The following is a 22,051-nucleotide window of genomic DNA, read 5'->3' as shown; positions in this document are numbered from 1 at the left end:
GAGTGCCAAACAACAAATTCAATTAAGTTATTGGGGTTGTTTCACAAGTTCAAATTTGGTAAACCTTCTACATCCTTGGTTACTTCCTGGGTGGCTTTTTAGATATGGTTTTCTGATTATTTCTAAAGATGATAAAGACACCATAACGTCATACACATCGTTCTCATGCTTGTATATTGTCACATTTTCTTTATTTTTCCCTCTGCTTCCTCTTTCTCCTCCTTCTCAATCTTCTGCAGTAAGAACCCATCAGTCTGGAGCTGTTGGCCAAACCAACCAACCAACTCACCGTCACCATCTGCAGAGCTGAGTGTTCACATCCAAGATTTCCGTCCCTTCCAATGCCCCAACCGTTAGAAAGAAGTGATGAAAACACCATCTGTGTTTCCAAGTGGTTTAGTTTTCTATCCAGCACTTTGGAGTACCTCAAGATTCTCCTCTGCTCTCTCAGCACCATGCATTTAACCATACAAATGGTTAGATGTCTGGCAGGTTTGTGGGCAGGGTGCTTGCTCTCATTGAGCAGCACCTTCTGTCTTGAACAGAAACATGCAGGTGACCACAGACTTGTCAGCTGTCCATGATACTACACACTCTGATTGCTCCACGTCTCTAAGAATCACTAACTGCCAGCATTTTTCTGTTTCTGCTGTATCCAGGTTTCTCAGAACTTCTGTTGGCTTAGAAAGAGTCATTACTGCCTCCGTTTCCAGAGTATCTGGTTTTCTCCTCTCCTGATTAATTTGCTCCATTGATGTGTTGTTACTTCTCACCCTCCTCTGAGTCATATTTCCACAAGGGTTTGTTGAGAATGAAGTAATACAATGGATGTTGAAGGGTAGTCCCCCTGTAACTGGTATTATGTCAGAATTCCAGGTGTCTCGGGTTGATAATGTAACACAGGGGATGAGCTTAGTGGAAGGCTTTGGCCTGGTAGGAAATACTAACCCAGAGAAAATAAAAGCCAGTTATCTATATAACTCCTCTTTAGCCTCAGCATGGAGGGGAAACCCATTCCTGTTAGCACTTTTACATAATTAATATTGAAAGAAACAGTCTCCAAGTTTTAGTGTTTCCTTGCATGGACCTTGGAAATAGTAAATAATAACAGCGATAACCAGAGCCCTTAGAAAATGTTGATTAAGATCCAGTGTTTCCAACCTGAGGTCTGAGTAATTGCTGTCAGGTGAACTGAGAATTCTATGCAAAGGGTGTGTGAGCCATGATACAACAATGTGCAGTTTGGTGTTGATTAGAATTGAATAAGGACCATGTGGGGCTGGACTAGGGGCAGGTATGACTGGTCTTCATTGTTCTTTATAATAGCTCAAGGTTCTGCACAAATCCGGCCATCTAGAAATCTTTGTTGGCACATGAATAATTTAACAAATAGTAGGTTTCATGGTTAATTTCCTAGTATGAGTTTCTGTTATTTTTATTTGAACTTAATTTTTGCCAGTCTCCCCTAAACAACACTGTAAGACACAGAAGTGTCACTGTACCTCTAGCAGGTAATTTCACACTATCTCGGTGTCTTATGGAAGTCCCCTCCACCTCAAACGGGGAGAGATTTTCAAACATTATGCTATTACATGGTGTAAAGACTCCATCTGTGGTGCTGATGACCTGTTGTCCCAATAACACTGTGCACTGCCAGCTTTTGGTAGTGCGATTGTGTGCATTAGGTGCAAACACAGATTTCGCTGTTCTGGTATGTCTTTAGATTGTGCCTTTTGGGAATAGGAGAGTGAGTTTCATAATGAAGACCAGAACGTGTCTTTGACAATACCTTTCATTTCACATGGAAAATAGCTTCCTTTCATATTATGTTATTCATGTTTTACACTTCTCAGTCTTCGCTGTTGGCGTGGTATGAATCGTGAACTCTGAGTGTAACTGGAACATCAGTTGATAGGGGAAAAAAAAGTCATTTCCATTTTTGTGCATTCAGCGAGCAGATGGGGAATGCATCTGTTAATATAATCTTCTTAGCTTGAAGAGTTCTTGACCCGTCACTCAATTTTTGCCAAACATGTACACATTTTCCTGCTAGACACAATTTTCCTAAATTCAGGAGTGCTAATTACACCAGTCCTCTCCCCCTGCCATGAACACATATACATTTTTACAAGCTCTGATTCAGGTAATTAAGTGGTCTTTCATTTAATCCTTTGTTATGTTGCATATTTATCATAGGATTCAGACAAGTTCAATCAAACTCCGTAAGCAGGCAAAACAAAAAAGATGATCGGCATAATTTTATCCTTGTGTCTTTTGCTTCACAAAGCATTCAAAAACAAGCGACAGTCTTTTTATCTGTCAGCTAAAATAATAATTATACTCGGCACTTGCATACATTTTATCCAGATGAGGATCTCGATGCCGTTACTAAGGAAAGTTGTGAATCTTGTCTTCAGCTGGAGAGACGAGAATGTTGGGAGGTGAAGTGGCTTATCCAAGGTCGTGCAGGAATAGTAACAAGGGCTTTACTTTTGCAGGTGCATCTGCTGCCTCTTAAATTATAATAAGAGAAGCACAAGTCTAGCATTCCCAATACAAAATGACCAATTATCGTCTTGAAAGTGATTACTCCAGTGGTTTCATTGAATTTCTGCAAGCCCAGACCCTTGGACTCAACTTTATTACTTTAGCTGTGCTAAGGTTATCCATTATTTATCAGCCGTTTGATTGCTTTCTCACCTGTTTTCCTGCTTCCTGTGATAAGTTTCATTAGTATCCAAATTGCTGTCTGGCTAAGGGATCCTCACTGCTACCAGTGAAACACCAAAAAGTCTGTCTCCTCTCGAATACCGACTGTACGTATGTATGGGCCAGTGCTCGCAGAGATTTCATGTACAGAGGAATCACTTGGGGATCCTGACACACGTGTATATTCAGATTCGGAAGGCGTGGGGTGGGGCCTGGGGGTTTGCATTTCTAACAAGCTCCCCGCTGCTGGCCTGCACTCTACAGGGTCAGAGCCTCAGTGCTCATTCCTGTGGATCTAGTCCCTTTGCTCAGCTCATTTTGTGGTTAGGCGTGTTACGTATTTTGCCCCCTTTAATATACTTAAGACCCTAGGTGGATTAAAATGGTCTAACCATAACTGGCTCTCTTATGTACATTCAAAATAAGATGCCGTTTTTAAAATTGATATTTTTATTTACACAAATAGTATATGAAGACCTTCTGTCTTCCTCAAATTAAAACATTTATAAACGAGGCCAAAATGACCTTTGACCATCACCCTAATTCTTCCTTCGCCCGCTCCTTCGAGGTAAGTACTGCTACTGGTTTTATGTGTGTCCTTTTAGATCATTTTCTTTTTCTAAATTTCTCTTTATTGCTGAAAGGATTACAGATGTCCCTGTTTTTCCCCGATGACCCCTCCTACCGCCCCCCACCCCCGCCCCAGGCCTTAACCGCAGGGCAGTCTGAGCATTGGAGCCACAGGGCACCCTGGTAAGCGAGGCTGACTTAAGCTGCCTGCACTCCCTCATCTTGAAAATGAAACTTTGCTATGATTATTTTTAAATTAAGCTCGGGGAGATTCTTTTCTGCCTAGTTTTATCATCATTTTGCCATTTATATGTTTAGTGCAATGTCAGGTAACGGTTAAATGTTGTTAAACTGGCATACTGGGTATCTTTGTCCTTAAATTTATAAATCTTACAGAATAAGTGTTCTTTAATACAGTGGCACTATTCTATCAAATTATTTAGCTACCGTAAGATGCACTGAAATCTGAACAATTTGCTCTATAATTCTCTATGCTAATTTTTAAGCATCTTTATAGCAAAAGGAAAGCTTCAGGTGAAAGTAATCGTTTTCATGATCCAATGTTTCCCTTCAGTCCATTCATTTTCATTTTATTCCATAAGCACTGACTATCTGTCTCTCTGATTACTCTGCACTGAGCACTGTTAGGTAGGAGCAGGAGGGGGTGGGGGCTAACTTGAGGGTCACCTTTTGTTAAATAAAAGAATAAGCTTGTATGAGGAGGGAAAGGGCCTTTGACCACTTAAGGGAGGGCATCATACTCAGTGCTTTACATTTGGTATTAAGTTCTCGTAACAATCCTCTTTTACAGATTTTATTATTACCATTTAATAGAGGAGAAATCTGAACTTGGGAAAGGTGAACACTTTGCTGAAGTCACAGAGTTAACTTTATGACTAGGGACCTGAATGTCTGTCTCCAAAGCTCACTCTCTTTCTCTACCTGTGTGTTTTATGCCTTGTTTCTGCTGTGGCAGAGCACGCAGGTTCCCGCAGGTTTTGCCACAGCGTCTTTCTGGGTCAGCCAGATTTCAGAAATGAGAAAAATACTCTAACCCTTACCTACAAACCTTTTCAGAAATGGAGCATTTGACCTACACAGCCCATGGCCCCTACAGTGATGTTTTGTTGTTATTTTTAAACAATTCCCTTAGAATTGCACTATTTTTTTCCTCTGCTGTAGAGCAATGGCAATGTTTTCAAAAGCATTCTAATATTAGCAGCTGCCCTACATCTTTTAAACTGTCTTAACTGTTCTGCAAATGTAGGTTATTACCAATATTATTCCTTTTCTGATTTTTGTTCTGTGTTTAATCAGCTGATTTCAAAATCTACATATCTGAACAACTGTGTTACATCTTAGCTGTTTAGCAAGTACCGATATGGGGTTTCTGCAGTGCTCTCAGCTTTACACAATGCTCAGCATGCCTAACAGATATTGGGGATTGACCTTTCGGTGGCAGAGTTATTGTCATGTAGTCCATCCCACATTTATTATCAGGTTTTCTCTTGCTTACCCCTAAACAAAGAGTAGCATAAACAAAGAATAGAGCAATTAAACGGTCACACCTGTGAGCAGTAGAAAATAGGTGAAATGGAAGAATTAGGCTTGGTTTTCTTTGCTATGTAAACAGTATTATTTTGTAAGAGATATGAAGGAAAAACAAGCAGGCTTTAATAAGGAGAATCCTTTTACAGTTTGAAGCCGATTTGCATTTTTACTCTGCCTGTGCTAGTGGGTTTTAACGCACCACCCAAAGGGTCAAGATTAGGTATAAATTAAATTATGTGTAAAGGATAAGATTTTTTTACTTAAGCTTCAGCCATGAAGAAATCAGACATTTTTCTATAAAGAAAAGCTAATCCTTTAGGGAAGGAAAATTGGACCATTAGTATTTTATCTTGCTCTTTTTATTTCAATATATGACAAGGTAAAAAGATTTATTTCGGCTCACTGGGAAAGCAATCATGAATACAGAATCACACAGGGGAAATATTTTGTTTTTCAAGTAGTTTTCCGTTTTAACACATCTACCACTGGCTCATACTGTCAAAGGAAGATCACATAGCACGGAGATTTACGGTTGTAATTGGAAAAATTACCTACATTCCAAAAATTGGATATAACCCCCCCTCCCCTGGAATAATCACTAACTCCAGTGCTTAAGCTAAGATTTTGATCAATCAGTTTTAAAAACTATTAAATGATCTCAAAAGTGAGGGAGAGTAATGCAAATAGTATTAACAGGTGGTTTTAGCTGAGAACATCTGAAAAGAAATCGTTCAATAGAAGGCTAACGTCCAGTTCTCCAACAGGGTGTTTAGTTTGTTCAGTTCTGGGTTTTTTAGGGGGTGCATTTTTAACCAGGGGTTATTTGGGTGGTTCAGTGTATGGCCACGTCCTTGTGATTTAAGAACTTTCAATCCAGTTAGTTTTTCTGATCCTGTTTTGTTAGTCTGCCCTTGGGCCATCTAACTTCTTGTCAGCAACAGTCTCACTTCCAGAGAGTATAGGCTCAGGAGGAGAGATGGCAGTGAAACATAAACCCTCACTAAGCTGAAGAAGTACAGGTTTAAGAAAAACCTTTGAACTTTATGACAAGCTGTCCCGTCTTCTATTATTATAGATAATTGGAAACTGATTTTAATTGTATGAATTTCACATTTCTCTTAAATCTCATCAACTGGTTACATGAGATCTCATCAGATAATCTAAAACTTTAGTCCTAGAAAGGGATTCTATTACACTGTTTGTGCCTGCTCACATGTCCTTCCCCTAAGTCCATCCCGAAGGTCACCAAATATTCTTGTCTGAGGGACCTTTCTAGTATCCTCTGCAGTCAGGTCTGCATGAGGAGTGAATCCCCCAGGAAGCACCCTCAGCTCCACTCATCCTTGCCTCGTAGTGGTACAGTTCTGAGTTGTCCTGCCACCTTTCAGTGCTCCTCAGCAGGACGGAGCCCCACCTGCCCACAGAGTTAATTATCTCATAACAGTTACCTTATTATCTCTTATTTTTTTGCTTTCCTTTCTTTTCTGCCTTGCTTCTCCACTTCATCTTGCTCCCTGGATTCCCTCCTAAATAAACTATTTGCATCCAAATCATTATCTAAAAATCTGTTTTTGTTTTTCCCCCCAAATTTTATTTTACTTGGGGGGTGGGGGGCATAAATTAAGACAGTAATTCAGAAATTACCTTCTCTATTTATACAGAATGTCCAGAAAGTAGATAAGTGGTTACCTAGGGCTGGGTACAGGAACAGGATTAATTATAAATGAATATGAGAAATCTTGTTGAGAAGGTAAAAATATTCTAAAACTAATTTATGGTGTTTGTTGAACCACTCAATAAAGTTACTAAAAATCGGCGAATTGTATACTTGAAATGGGTAAATTTTATGTTATGTAAAATATACCTCAATAAGGTTGTTTAAAAAGTTACCTTATTTTACATGGATAGATGGTAAGATTCAGAGATAAACTGCTCAAAATTGCACAGCAAATATGTGTCAGAGAAAGGAACAGAGTTTCAGGACTTTTGATTGCTCTGACTCATTACTGACTCATTAATGATCTTGCTTTAACCCATTAAAAATTAAAGTACATGAAAAAAGTGAAAAAAGCACCAATTAAACCAAAAGCAATATATTTAATGCACTAATTATAATAATTTTCACTTATTATGTACTTTATGCTAAATAATTCACCTAGATTGTCTCCATTTCACAATGGACTACAAGGTACGTATAATTACAATCCCCTTCTACACATGGGGAAACAGAGCTTGAGAGAGGGTAAGTGACTTATCAAAGGTCACATAACTCCTATGAGCCTTCGTGGGAGTTCATCCATGGTGGTCTGACATCAGAGCACATACTTGTAATTACTATATTATACCACTTCTGCTGGTAACCAGGATTTTTCTCCTCTTACCACTCCAGCATGACCAAAGAAAGAGAAGGCTCCATACCTCACTGTTGAGTTTCTTTATCTGCTGCTTGGTCTCCTCTGCTTTGATGAAGAGAACAGCAGCTCCAATCTCTGGGTCTGAAAAGTGACACACAGACTGAGTCCTTTAGGAATAAGCCTCGTATTTGAGAATCAGGGCAGTAGGAACAGGCAAGGAAGCCTGAGCTACTGCCTTTAGAGGTTCCTGATGTCTGTGCACCGTAGCTTCTGTCTCCCTGGGATTGGACATGCACCTAGTACTCCTCTGGATGGCACATGATACACTCTTTGGAACCAGGTACACATCATGGTGACTGTGACCACAGTGACTGAATGTGAACACGGCAAATTTCCCCTTCGTCTGAACACAATCACCACCATGTTCCAAGATAGTACATTTTCTCTCTTTGACAATTCTCTAAATATATATTACAGCCAGTGCCCAAGTCATAGAAAAAGGATCTTCTTTTCTTCCCCCTCTCTCTTTTTTTCTACATATTGATTTCTGTGCCCATGTGAGTATTTTCCTCCCACCTCTATTTCAGGTGCTAATCTCCACTGCAGGTTTTCCGTCTCCTCCTGTGTCACTCTAAAAGATAATTTTTCCCATTTCCTGGTTCTCTCATCTCCACTTTTCTCTACCTTAATCTTCCAAATTCATTTATTTCTGTCAGGGACAAAAGTACAGATGAATCGCTGCTAGCTGCAGTAGAAAGGATATGTGTTTATCATGATATGATCATTCTAATATCCTAATTCTGGTCAATTGTGGGTAGAAAACTTGTTTGTGGGAGAAAAATTTATTCAAAACAATCAGAAGTGGCAAAGTAGTAAGGACTCATTTTGCAGAGATATTTTGCAAAGCTAATCCATTCACAATGAATGAAGGATAAGAGATCATATCCAACAAGCTAGGCCTCCTTTAGAGGAGGCAGCAATGAATAAATAAAATATAATTGACCTTCATGAAGCTTAGAGTCTAGCAGGGGAAACAGACATTTGAAAAGTAATTACACAGTAGATTTGGATTTTATACAAAGGGCTAAGGGTTTTAAGTATAGGAGTAGAGTAATAAGAATAAATTTACATTTTAAAAAATGTTCACTCTAGCCTGGCCGGGCGTGGCTCAGCGGTTGAGCATCGACCTAGGATCCAGGAGATCAGGGTTTGATTCCCGGTCAGGGCACATGCCCGGGTTGCAGGCTCGATCAGTGACTCTCTCATCATTGATGTTTCTATCTCTCTCCCTCTCCTTTCCTCTCTGAAATCAATAAAGATATATTTAAAAAAAAAAAAATTCACTCTATATGGAGAAAAGTGTGAAATCAGATAAGAGACTTTGGTAGCAATTCAGACAGATGGATGTGGCAAGGAAAAGAGAGGAGGCAGTAAGAAAAGGAAGTCTTACAGCTGAAAGATATTTAGAAGATAGAGTCAAGAAAATGCATTGCTTGAGTGAATGAGTGTAGGGACAGATGCTGGGAAAAGGGAGAAGAGGGAGCTAAGAGGGTGGTGGGACCAGATATAGGTGGATAGACACGGTGAGGTTCTGTGCATCATCTCCAGGCCCAAGAGAGCCTACACAGAAAACTTTCCACTGGGACCCACCACCAGCTTTCATAGCAAATGCTCACACCAGTTTGACTATGACTATGATTTCTGTGCCACTTGCCCTAAGCAGAGTCATATCAGCACATGCAAGTCAAAAGAATAAATTAATCAGGACTGTCGACTGACAGCTGCACTCCTCTCCCTGCCCCCACCTCACTTTCCCCCCATGAGTGTGTCTTACAAGGACCTTCCCATTTCCCCAGATGATGATGAGTGCTGGGAAAAAGGACTGTTGATTGAGATGGAATACTGGTATTCTACCATCGAAGACACACCCTCAGAACTGGACATTCAGAAGTCCTTCTTAGGCTTGCCTTTGTCCGTGGAGGGATTTGCTAATTAGCAGGAGATCCTGACACAAGGATGTTGGAGCTGGTGGGAAGGAGAGGAGAGGGTTGGCAGGGGATTGCTGACGGCTGGCCTTGCATCTGGTAGTTGGCTGGTAATTGTTATGGATAGTTTATGGCTATTTAATACTTCTTAATTATTTTCTTTATTAACTACAAGGGTATCTGCTTTATAATTTATTTGTCATTTCTGGCCTTTATCATGTTGGCAGATTCCTTTTTACAGCCAATGAACTAAAATATGAAAGAGAGAGAGGAGCCTGAGCTAGGTTTGGGGCTTCTCTTACATTAACTCACCATCACTAGAGGGTAGTACTTCATATAGTTTTCTATCATTTCTAACATTTTTATACACTCCTGAAGTTGTTTATCCTCTGACAAAATGCAAGTACATAACCTCTCACCAAATAAATTGGTTAAATATAACCAATGTTTCTACAGTGCACAACCAACACAGCATTTCCTCTGGGCAGTGTTTTTGTGGATCATTCTGCATTTATAAAAGGAAAACATGGTCACCCACTGATGAACAGCAGAAATTTGAGTCTCCTAATACACCAGTTACCTGGGCTGGTAAACGGCAGGGCATCGAGCCAGGACAGAGGAGCAATTACAAATGGCATCTTAATAACTTGGAGATGACACAGGCCCAAGTCAAATTACTCTGCGACGTTGGTAAAGTCTATCACCCGGAGAATATTCTAAGAATGGGAAGGCCAAATAGTGCCCATGCCAAACATTAGAAGCTAAAAAGCAATATCACCCCTTGAGAGAAGGTTAAATATCTTTACCTCTGAGAGGAGGGGAAATTCTGGGTTCTGGCCTGATTTGTTCAGAGCTAAAGTCAAAAGTCTGGCTTTCTTCACTGCTGTTTCCATCTTCAATTCCATCCACAATCCTGTTTAAAGTAAAGGAAACTGATGAATTGTGAATTCTTGGGCTTTGTTATTTAAAATTTAAGCCTGTAAGACTTAAAAGTAATGGTGTTAGATGTCTAATTCTAGATGCTCTAGAACTATGCCATTCAATGCTAGCCATTCATTAGCCTAGTAAGAACTGAGCCCCTGAAATGTGGCTAGTGCGAAGTGAGACGTGCTGTATGCGTAAAATACACATGGGATCTTGAAGGCTTTAGTAAAAAAAGTAAATTATTTTATTAGTAATATTTTATATTGTTTGTATTTAAAATGACATTTGGGGCATTTAAATTTATAAACTATAAAATTATGATGTAGAAATATATTTTTATAACAATAGGTAGAGCTGAATGGATGAAGGGAGCTGAGAAGGAATTTTGAACATTTAATGAATGCTTTTGAAAATACAGTTAAAACTATTTATTCTCATACTGCACGTACCTCCTACATAGAGGCAAAAAAAATTATCCCCCAAATTCAGAAAAGCCGAAGCATCCAGGCTAGGATCTTGCGCAGGAGAAAGGCCCGGAAGGCTGAGTAATTGACTAGCCAGGTACCCGTCTGAATAAAAGGAAGTCATTTTCACCTGGGAATGGATGAGATGAAGTGAATTCCTACCTTGGACTGAGGTCTGGGGGTGCGGCACTGTTCAGAGTTGAAAGCTGCAGTTTCAAGTTCTTGTCTTTCCTTTTACCATGGTTAGGGGGGTCAGCTTCCTGTTTGGTTTTGGGGGAATTTAAGCTGGAGACTCTGATCGGTGAGTGAAACGGCACGGTTCCTGAGGCCAGCTGCTTCAAGCTTAACCCTAGGTAGCTTTTATTGCTTCCAACCTTCTTGCTCCGGGCGGACGAGGGTCCCCGAGTGTAGATGGGGGAGAGGGAGGCTGTCTCCTCTTCTTCCCCCCCCTCCTCCTCCTCTTCATCTTCCACGATGGATGGGAGTCTCTTGTTGATGCTGCCATTTCCTTTGGGCTCTGACTAAATCAGCGGATAGGATAGATTAGTACGGATGGCAAAGACGTCCCGAGAGGCATAGCATACATGCTGGAGGTCCTAGCAGAACAGAGGCCACTCCCTTAGAGACTTCCTTCTCACCAAAACTCAAGACTTACAAGATTTGGCTATTAGTTCTTCAGGGGTTAAAAGTCTCCCCATTTCTAATCTTCCCCAGGCTTACCCTCTCTGCTATCCGGGTATGAGCCCACCAACCCTTCTCTGTATGAAAGGTGTATTTTACCAAGTTTGCATCTAGGTTTTAATCAGTCTGCCCCTCATAGTAGTATATAATGGCATGCTCTTCAGAATAAAGATATTTGCAATTTTACTGGAAGTTCTTGGGCTTTGTTATTTAAAATTTACAGGATCTTCAGTAGAACTTTATGTGGGGATCAACTAGCAAAATTATAATATCATTAGGAATAAAAATCTTTCCTATGGGGATCCCATAGATGGAAGAAGATCAGCAATGTCCTCAGCTACTCTGTTCCCTGCTTTCCTTTTGTTCATGAGTCTGTTGGTAGGAACTGGAGCAAACCATTCTACCAGCTCCCCTTGAAGAGCCTTGGGAAGGGAAGGGGCAAGTCTTGCCAAGCCCCATCCTATGACCACTGGACTCTTGACTGGGGCCATTAAACCTTATAGGCCTAGGAGAAGTAAGGGAGAGAATGGCAAAGGACAACTGAGGTGATGATGGAGGCGCAGGGCAGAGGGGGCCCCAAAGGCTAAGCTAGTGGCCCAGGACAGTCACTGTAAATGGTTCTCACTCTGCCCCAGACACGGCTTCCCTGCTCCAAAAGCTCAATTCATTTTTCTGTGCCTCAGTTTCTTTTGAAGATACAATCACTTTTACCTGCCCATCAGTAATTTTTAATAAAAACAAAGTAAACTGAAAAGACCTATGATTGCTATTTAAATCTCATGAGCTCTCATTGTTATTACTTCATCTTAATAAATAGTTGGTTCCTTGGCGTATATGGATTTTACTCTTATAATGATAGATGTAACAAAAAAAAATGAATTTGAAGCTTAAAGGCAATAGCCCGTTCAGTTTAGGTTCCAACTGCTAAGTGAAATGATCAGTTTACTCATGATTTTTTTTTATTTTATTTTATTCTTAATGGCTCAAAATTTCTTGAGGATATGGCATTATTAGACTCATCTTTCCAACTAGATGCGATTATTTTAATTGCTGGTGAAGCCATAAGTTATTTATTGGGATAGTCATGGTATTGCTTTTATTTGTTTGTTTTTTGTTTTTCACAGCATTAAAAAATGCTGTGCTTTTAACAAAAGATCCACACGAACTGCAGGAGAACATTTGTATACTAGTATTGTAGAATAGGAAAATTAGCTCATCCAGCTAAAGACACAACAGGGCAAACTTATCAAAGAAATGAAAAACAATGAGTGCATTCTCTAATTGGACTTCTGTTTACATTTGCATTGGAAATTTAATTATTCCTCTGTTTCAAGGAGGCTCCATTGGCTCTACTAGAATTGGCTGACTAATAACCTATAGTGTTTGTTCTTCTACAAGTTTGTTTAAATTTCATTTTTCCATTTTTGTCATGGAGACGTGATGCCTTGAAAAAGTTGCTTAGATACTCCTGTGATCAAGGCAGTTGTCATTACATATGCCAAGAATTAATTATCCCACCTACCATCATTGCAGACAGGACCCACATTTATTAGATTTTTAATCACCCAGCCCCACATGCAATCTCTCTGCAGGAATACCAGTTACTTTCTTCAGACCATCCATCTAGAAACACCCACTTTCCTTCTGTAGCTGGATCCACCTATGTATACACTGCCATAAGGGTCAACCATAGAGCCCTGCCCGGTGTGGCACAGTTGATTGGAACATGCTCTCATACACCAGAAGGGCGCAGGTTTTCCCAGGGAGGGTAGATTTCTTCTCTTCTGACCCACCTCTTCATTTTTTCTTGACAAATGCTTTCATGACAGTAGTGAGGTTTTTATCCCCATAGTCAAAGGAATCTCTAATTTAGCTCAAGACATTTTTCTGGGATAGTCATTTCAGACTCAAAAATGAATAGATTCAGTTGGACCTGTCTTGACTAAAGGGAAAACAGAATAAAGTCCAGTGGTTGGATGCATGGACTTTAGCATGGTCCTAGAAGTTCTGTGACTTATTACCTATAACCTTGGTCAAGTAACATAATTGTTTAAAGCCTCTGTTTCCTAACCTATAAATTAGGAATGGTGTGAGAAAAAAAATTAGATATTAGATAATGAAAGTTAAACACTTAGCAATATGCATCACAAGTGCTTAATGCTTGCCCTTGTGATGATGATAATCATGAAAAAAATAGAAACAACATTTACACAAGGGCAGGGGCTACAGAGAGTACTGGCTATCCCTTTTTATAGAATTTCCCCTTCACTCTTAGTTAACTGAGCTCTTAGCAATGCACCTTGCCCAAAGGTCACCTTTTTCAGTTCCCCTTGCCACTTGGTTTGGCCATGAGGCTAACTTCTGGGATGACAGCATGTCAATGAACAGGTTACAAGGAACTCTGGGGAAGGCTTCTAGAAGGAGGGGAGCCTCTATCCTGTTGAGATGAGTGGATCACTGGTGGTCATTTTAGAAAATGAGGACATCTTAAAGAATAAAGCCGTACACTGAGGAGGACGAAACACAAAGCAGAGAGCTTGGGGCCCCACTGATACACTGTTACAGTGCCCACCTCTGGCTTTGTCCACGAGAAGAAATAAACAACTATTATCTGGAAACCCCTGTCATTCTGGTAGTTTTGATATTGCAAATGAGCTTTAGCCTAAATTATACAGAAGGGCTTTTTTTTTGGAAAGTTAAGGATGTTGTATTCTAGGGAGGGATGCTCATTTTTAGAGTGCCATGAAAGGGTGAGAAATTCAAATTGGAAAATCCAAAAGAAGGCTACATTTCTCCTCATGAGAAAAAAATATAAGAAAGGTCTGGGTGAAAAGGGACTACAGTAGTGAGGAAAGGCTACCTATGAGAAGAGTTGAAACATAATGACATATTGCTAGTTCCTGAGGAGGGATTTAGCAGAGACAGAGAAAAAAGACAACTAGAGCCTGAGAGAAACTTGGTTGAAAGCATTGAGATGTTTTAAGAGTTTTAAGGAGCTTCTCAGTAATATTAAAGGTAAACCCTGTTTGCAACCTACCCCCCATCTTCAGTCAATTATCAATGTCTTTGTAAGTGTTATGTGATTGGATGTGTTTGTGCGATGTGTTATGTGACTGGATGTATTCATGTGCCTCTGCAGTCTGTGTGTGTCCCTGTGTGTGTACGCATGTGTGTGAAAGTTGGGTTCTGCTTCAAGGAGAGGAGAGAATAAGAAAAGGAGCTGTTTATGGGGTTGCTGTCACAGATTATATAAAAAATTTTTTCAATTACAGGTTACATTCAAAATAATTTGTATTAGTTTCAGGTGTATAGCATTGTGGTTAGACAATTATATACTTAACAAAGTGTTCCCCCTGATATTTCCAGTACCCCCTGGAACCGTACAGTTATTATAATATCGACTATATTCTCTATGCTGAACTTTATACCTCCATGACTGTTTTGTAACTACCAATCTGTCCTTCTCTATCCCTTTACCTTTTTCACCCAGTCCCACAATACACCCTCTCCTCTGGCAACCATCAGTCTGTTCTCTGTATCTATGAGTCTGTTTCTGTTTGATAATAAAAATCTAGATAATACATCTGACAAATCACTGTTTCTTGGGAAAGTTTTCTTTGGAATTAGAGGATTCTTAAAAGTTAGGATTGTCTTAAGAGACCAAGTGAAACTACTTCCAAAACATCTGAACCATAACTTTTACATTATGGATAATCATGTTGTACCATCAATTAGAAGTTTATAAGAAAACATTTGGCTACTAATTTTAAACACAATGAAAATACCACTAAGATCAACACCTCAGGACTTTGCTACTTTTGTCAGCTTCTGGTGATAATCTACTTTTCAACAATAACAATAAAACTCTTAATAGACATACGAGTTTCAATACTTCTCTATACCTAAACTCAAGAAAGTCAGTCATTACATCTCATGTTGAGAAGTGTATTAGGAAACATCAAAAATAAACACATAAAACCCTCAAGAGGATACAGATTTATTGGAAAATTCTACAGATTTCACATACATATTTTTCTCTTTGGCAAAAGCCGTACCTGTGAGGCCGTAGATTTGTTTGATAATCTTGATATTACCTGAAAGAACAAACAAACAGAAGTTGTAACAATCATTTAAACCAACGATTTTCAACCTTTTTCATCTCATGGCACACATAAACTAATTATTAAAATTCTGTGGCACACAAAGAAATTTATATTTTTTGCAGATTTGACCAAAAAAAAAAAAAAAAGTATAATTTCTACTCATTTACTCATTCATACCATCAGCTATTGTTGTGTTGGCTGTTGTCATTTTTTTAATTTGACAGTCTAATGGAAAAGAGGTCAGTGCCTCTGAATAAATAGTCAGGTGTTGCGTGTTTTAAAAATTCTTGTGGCACATGGGTTGAAAATCGTTGATTTAAAACTAAGCAGGTGGTTGGGGACTGGGTGAAATGTAGGAGGAGGGAAAGAGATGGGAGTTCAGAGAGCGTGGGGGCTGACTGATCCACCCGTGTAGGCCGGAGAAGAGAAAATACACACTGAAAGGTGCTGAAAACACCTCCCACATTCCACCCTCTAGGAGCTCCGTTGACCAGTGTGTGTTATTAAAAGGGGGGGACAGCAAGTTGAGTGTCTAGTGTAGGACACCACACCTAGGGAACAGGGATCGAAATAGTGGCTTATTGGCTACATTTTCCATCTCGACGCTTCATTCCCTCGCCTTTGTTTCCCATTTCCCTTATTCTACTTCCCTGCTCTTTTGCTAACTTCTTTTATCTTCCATGATTTTTTCCTTTGGCTCTGTGAAAACAGAAACCCACGGAAACTTTTCTTGTTTAATCTCATTTCTTCCTGTTTAACCACTCCCCTTCCTCCTTGAATACAGGTGGGAGTCATGTCTTCTTTCTGTCCCATTTGTTTTACTCATTATGATGTTCCTTAGGATTAGGTTTACTGGGAATCCAAATCCCTTCTTTAATCGAGTTTAAGGTCCTATTGAATCCACTGCGTTCCTGTATACTAACCATGACATTTCAAAAAAAGAAATGAAAGAAAAACAATTCGTTTTGCAATTGCAACAGAAAGAATAAAATACCTGGTAATAAACCTAAGAGAAGGACCTACATACTGAAAATGACAAAGCATTATTAAAAGAGATTGAAAGAGACCCAGAGAAATGGAAGATCATGCATCATAGAGACGTACACTTGAAACCTATATAATCTTATTAACCAATGTCACCCCAATAAATTTAATAAAAAGAAAAAAGATCCCACAAATGGTAAAAAAGAAAAAAAAATGCTTCAAATCACAGTGACACGCCATCAATTGTAAAACAGGTCTTGATTTCAGAGCTACTAAAATGTGAAAACAAATGTGTAATGTAGAATCACTTAAGCTTGGGTGTCAGGACACATCTTGTATAAAATCTGATACTGTATGTGGTGGAGAACATTAAAAAACAGATGCCATTTATGATGTAGAAAGCAGCTCTGGAAATTATGACATATTCTCAAAACATACTTCAGGTCTCATCCACACTGTTCCTTGCTCAGATATAATTCTTTCATTTTAAAGTGGTAATAGATATTGTAAATTAACATAATTTTATTCACATGAAAAAAACTAAAAAAACTAGAAAACTTGCACTAAAAAATGATCCACCCAGTAAGTGAGACGTATTTGGTAATTCTGTCACCATCGCACTATTGCTTCCTCCCCCCACCCCGATGATTAGGGAAATAGATCTGTTATTATTTATACAAATGTCAGAATCATTATTGCTGTGAAAATATATGTTTCATCAATGTTTAATGTTATCAAAGCAGCCCACTCATTCTATGTCTGCTTAAATGCCTAAATATGCATTCATCAGAAGCATTGTAGACATAAGGTTTGTAATAATGCCCCAAATGGTGACAAATAAAACAGCTGAATAATTAAAAAAGTGAAAGTTAAACAAAGTTATGGTGCTATTGCTACTGCGGTCGATAGAAAGAGTGTTTTAAAAAGGCTTTTAGTTACAGCTTAGATGAGAAAAAGAACATGCCGATGGGATTCGGGAAGCCTGAATAGCTCCGGGTCAGAGATGCCCTTTGAGGTGTAAAGCACTGGCCTTAGTGTCTCCTGATTTGGGTGTGACCGCTGGCTCCTTGGTTTGAGTCCTGTCAAGTTGCTGAATCCTAAGGTTGGTTTTCTATATCAGTGCCTCTCAAACTTATATGTGTACACAGATCACATGGGATCTCATTAAAATGCAGGTTCTGACTGAGGAGGTCTGGGATGGGGCCCGAGACTCTGCATCTTTAATGAGCTCCCAGGTAAGGCTGATGCTTCTGGTCCATGGGGCACATTTTGAGTAGCAACATCTCATAACCAATGTCACTGTAATGATCACCCTATCACCTATGAATTCATTAAGTATTCACTATATGATAAGCACCTTGACAAGTGCTTCCCATCCATTATGTCCATTAATTTTCATTGCAATCCTATGAGGTAAGTATGCATCATGGAACTAGCCCTACTGTGACAGGCTCACTAAATAAATCATTTTATGTACATATAGTATTAACCACATGTATTTTAAAAGAATACTATGCTGTATTCACTCAGATCCAGAGTCTGCCAAGTGCAGAGAATATTAGTTTAATGGAAAAGTAGAATGTTAAAGCTCGACATGACTGTAAGGAGTGTCTGCTACAATAGTTTGCACACCTGGCAGATAATAGAATGTTTTGAGAAGTGTTCCTAAAATAATAAGATTCTAGAGCGCCAACTCCAGCAAGTCTCTTTCAGTTGGTGGTGGGTGGGGCCTTGGTCTCCAGGTCAGGTTTGAAACCACTGAGTTAGTCCAACTCCCTAATTAGAGATGCAGAAACTGAAGCTCAAGAAGATGAGATAACTTGCTTAATTCATGTATCACGTTAGTGGCAGAATCTCTACCAGAAGCCAAGTATCCTGCCTCTCTGTGCACCTTACACAGGATCGTAAGTTTTCTTCAGTACCTTCTCTAGCAGTTAATTCTATTACTTGGGCTGAAAGACTAAATGTTTGTTGTACTGTGGAATTTAATCTGGCACAGGGTTTGATGATTGCCACAAAGCAGACCTAAAAACTCATGATACTAACTTACCCAACCACTTCTTTAATCTTCTCGGAGTCCCAGAACTTTCAGGAAATCTGATGAATTCTAGGCATTCTCTCCCCAGGGGGTGGAAAATGCATGGATACAACCTTTGGATGGAAAGTGTTTATCAATTGCATTTTTTGGTTCTAGCAACTAGAGTAAGACTCCAAGTTTTTGAAAGTTTTGAGGAAGGCAGTCTTATCCAATTTTGAGTCCCTCCTACATGAAAGTTTTATACCTTTTAAGACAAATGGAAGAGTTTCTGGCAATCTCTTATGGGAATGATTTAACAAAAAAGATTGAAATAACAGAGGTTGGGAAGATTAAAGGGAAGTAAATCAGACATAAGAGAAGGAATGGAAATTGTAATAAAGTCTTTTTTTAAAAAAATTATTTTTAATATGTATTTATTGATTTCAGAGAGAGGAAGGGAGAGGGAGAGAGACAGAAACATCAATGATGAGAGTCATTGATCGGCTGCCTCCTGCAAGCCCCCTACTGGGGATCGAGCCCACAGCACGGGCATGTGCCCTGACTGGGAATCTAACCCAGACTGCCTGGATCCTAGGTCAATGTTCAACCCCTGAGCAACACCCGCCTGGCTGTAATCAAGTCTTGACAGAGGTAAAAAAAGGTTGAAGGCCAGCCCAAGTGAGACCTTAGAATTGTACTCTTCTGTCTGTTAGAATAGAAGAAACCAAGTATGGGCAAGAATATTCTCTCAGGAGTGTGTCTCGGTGTAAGGTTATCATGAACAGAGAGGTAAAGCTTTATAACCTTGTAGACTGGGAACAAAGTACATTCTCCGCTATGGTAAATTGATTTAAAAGGTTTCCACGTAGCTTTTTCCCCCCTCCTTTATTTCCCCCAACCTAACTGCTTAAATTACTCTAGTACTCTGCAAGTCCAATGAGATCTGAGAGGAAGGGCTCTCAAATTGAAAAAATACTGCGCATTGGCACGAAGAACCAGTAGTGGAGAAATGGTCTCTTGGTACTCACACAATCTGCTATAAATAAAACCAATTCACAATCTTAAAAAATAAATCGTGTAAATGAGGCCTCAAAAATCCTACTTTCGAGCTTGAATTATAAATGCAAGTCAAACATACTAAAATTAAGAATTTTAGATGTGAAAGATACCATTGTATTCTGTAATGGTTTCTATTTTACTGAATGGAGGCATTCCTGTAAGAGTTTCATAGGCTCATACCTGACCTGGGCCATCCGACTCATTTTTTCCTTAAGCTGTTAAACCCCTGCATATTAATTTTCCTTCTATTAGGATTTTAATGAGTTCTTTTGGTTGGAAAGGGAGCTCTCTGATTTCTTTCATCTATTTTCCCTACCAATTAAAACACCTGTGAATTTTGAGAGATTACCAATAACATTTGGGGCCCAGCCTCTCATGGGATGCTAATGACCCACCTCTAGAAGAAACCTGATTTTTTCATTAATAGTGAGACATTATCAATAAACTCTCCTTACTCTCAAGTTCATTTCAAGAGGCCGAACCTCCAAGAAGTTGACAACTATGAAGCAGGAAGGGAGCAAATGTGAATGAAACCCATCACATAGACCTAAGAATCCTAAACTGTGACCCGGTGAGCCACTGGTCCAAGGAAGGGGGCAAATCTATTCCCACCATTTACTAGCTCCACAGGTCAGAATTATAAGCCCCTGTCTGAACCTGCAAATGTCTTCTCAACTGTGCAATCTCATAAGACACCAAAGGGCTCTAGTAAGCATGTTATCTATAGCTAATTGCTCAGCTGGGAAATGAGATGGGAATTACAAGGCTCTTCTTTCCGGCTGATTCACGGAACCCTCTGCTTTGTTAATAATGCCATATTGATTCAGTCATGAAGCAGACTGAAGGAACGTGTGTCCTCAGTGAGAAAAAGGGGATTAGCACAGATTTTGTCTTGTTCACTGGACAGCAACATAACCAGTATGGGTGGCTGTTTGGGATAAAGAGAATATGAATGAAGGATACTCACATATAACCCCATAACTTACATAGTTAAAATGTCCGCTCTTATAAAATCATACATAATTAGCATCTAATACAGGCAAGTAGCAAATTAATAGGTCTAGTTTTCATTTCTGAACTGCTTCTTTATCTTGTAGACTCAAGTGAAGGCGCCAGTAAGTAGTGAATGATAACCAACTGCAGGTGGCAGATGGAAGGAGTAAATGGAAACCTCTGGGGGCTAGGCTTTGAATAGGGAACGTTCATTTTCCACTAAACAGGTTTGAGAGTTCACCACCATCTAATCTAAAGAAGAGATCTTTGCGACTGGTCTGAACCCCTAAGTGGGTAATATAGTTTCTATTGTTTCCTCTGTTGGTTATATAACTTAGACACAGAAATGAGATTTTAATGAAAAAAACTGATGATTTTGACATTCCCCAATTTCACATTGAGCCTTGAGGTCAAGACAAACTATTAAGATTTAGAGGAGAATTCTCTTCCCCTAGGTAAACATATCGCTTCTGATGTGGAAAGCACAAGTCAAGTAATCGAGTCCTGAACTTAATGTTTACTAACTGTTAGAGCTGTAGAATCAGCTACAGAGCTATAGTGTAGGAATCACCATAAAACCTCTTATCCGTGTATATTATAATAAAAACTGTGTGCTGGGGATGGGACCCACTTAGGAGGTAGTAAAACATAGTTGTTAGGAGCTGCGATTTTCCTGGTCCTGTCACTCATTAGCTATGTAACCTTGGGAAGCATGTTATTTGGGATAAGATAGGTAATACTGAGGTAATAATTAATGTACTAAGTTTCTTTGGCTTAATGCAAATACTTTTATTTCTCATTCATGTACAGTTTGATGTGTCAAGCAATTTCCCTCTAAGTAGTGATTCAGGGACACAGGCTCCTTCTGTTCTGTGGTCCTGCCGTCATATGGTCTCATCCTGTTGGCTGCGTGGGAAAGAGAGTATGGGGAAGGTATATAGGGTGTGTGAGAGAAGTGCCACATCACTTTTACTTACGTTCCATTGGCTGGAACCAGTGTCACTAACTGTCAGTCAAAATTCTTTGAGTTTCCTTTCTTCCTCTTAATAACGATGATAAGATCTAGAGTTATTTTGAGGATTAAATGAGATATATATGTGCAAAGTGAACGAATCTCAGAGACTCAGTTGGACACACCTGGCGTTGTGTCACATTAAGACTAACGCAGTATAGCAATCAAAAACAATTAAAAATATTTCTTTTTGTGTGTATCTTTCAAGAACCTTAAAGGCAATACATTTAATAACCCACAGTAACTTTAAAAATTACCCCTCCTTTTTCATTTTATTATCAGTAACAAAGGTGCCTCTCTCTCAATTCTCATTGAAACTCTCCCCACCCCTTTGCTCACACCTCTTCCTGCTTCCTTCTGGCCATAAAGCTCAATGTTCCTGCCAGAAGTGACTGCTGGGTGGTGTCATGACTTCTGGGACTCTGTTTCTCCAGGGCGGAAAAAGCTCCCGGAGCCTGCTGGGCAGCGAGTCCCATCCCATCATCCAAATGGAACTCTCACATAGAATTTATAATGAAATAAGTCCTCACATTATTGCATTTGTTAAGTACTCGGTCCAGTGTCTGCCTTAAAGAGTAATTCATGTTATTAAGTGATAATTGCATTATTATTGATATCTTGATTATGAAGAAAAATTTCCTTTGA

At 39.4% G+C, this 22,051-nt stretch overlaps 1 protein-coding gene across 1 annotated transcript in view; it reads right to left on the bottom strand.

Moving 5' to 3' along the window:
- Nucleotides 1-22,051, bottom strand: part of KCNH8 (potassium voltage-gated channel subfamily H member 8) — a 235,979-nt gene that overhangs the window by 5,417 nt on the left and 208,511 nt on the right. Inside the window, exons 12-15 of the mRNA XM_081159504.1 lie at nucleotides 15,294-15,332; nucleotides 10,720-11,078; nucleotides 9,976-10,082; nucleotides 7,249-7,325 (exon numbers count right to left, since the gene is read on the bottom strand). Of these exons, the coding sequence (XP_081015630.1) occupies nucleotides 7,249-7,325; nucleotides 9,976-10,082; nucleotides 10,720-11,078; nucleotides 15,294-15,332 (582 nt within the window). The remainder of the gene's footprint in view (nucleotides 1-7,248; nucleotides 7,326-9,975; nucleotides 10,083-10,719; nucleotides 11,079-15,293; nucleotides 15,333-22,051) is intronic.

This window comes from Miniopterus schreibersii (genome assembly GCF_964146895.1).
Source record: "Miniopterus schreibersii genome assembly, chromosome: 15".
In the NCBI taxonomy this organism is placed as follows: Eukaryota; Metazoa; Chordata; class Mammalia; order Chiroptera; family Miniopteridae; genus Miniopterus; species Miniopterus schreibersii.
The sequence above is the reverse complement of the archived record's forward strand: the minus strand, read 5'-3'. Positions and strand labels throughout refer to the sequence as shown.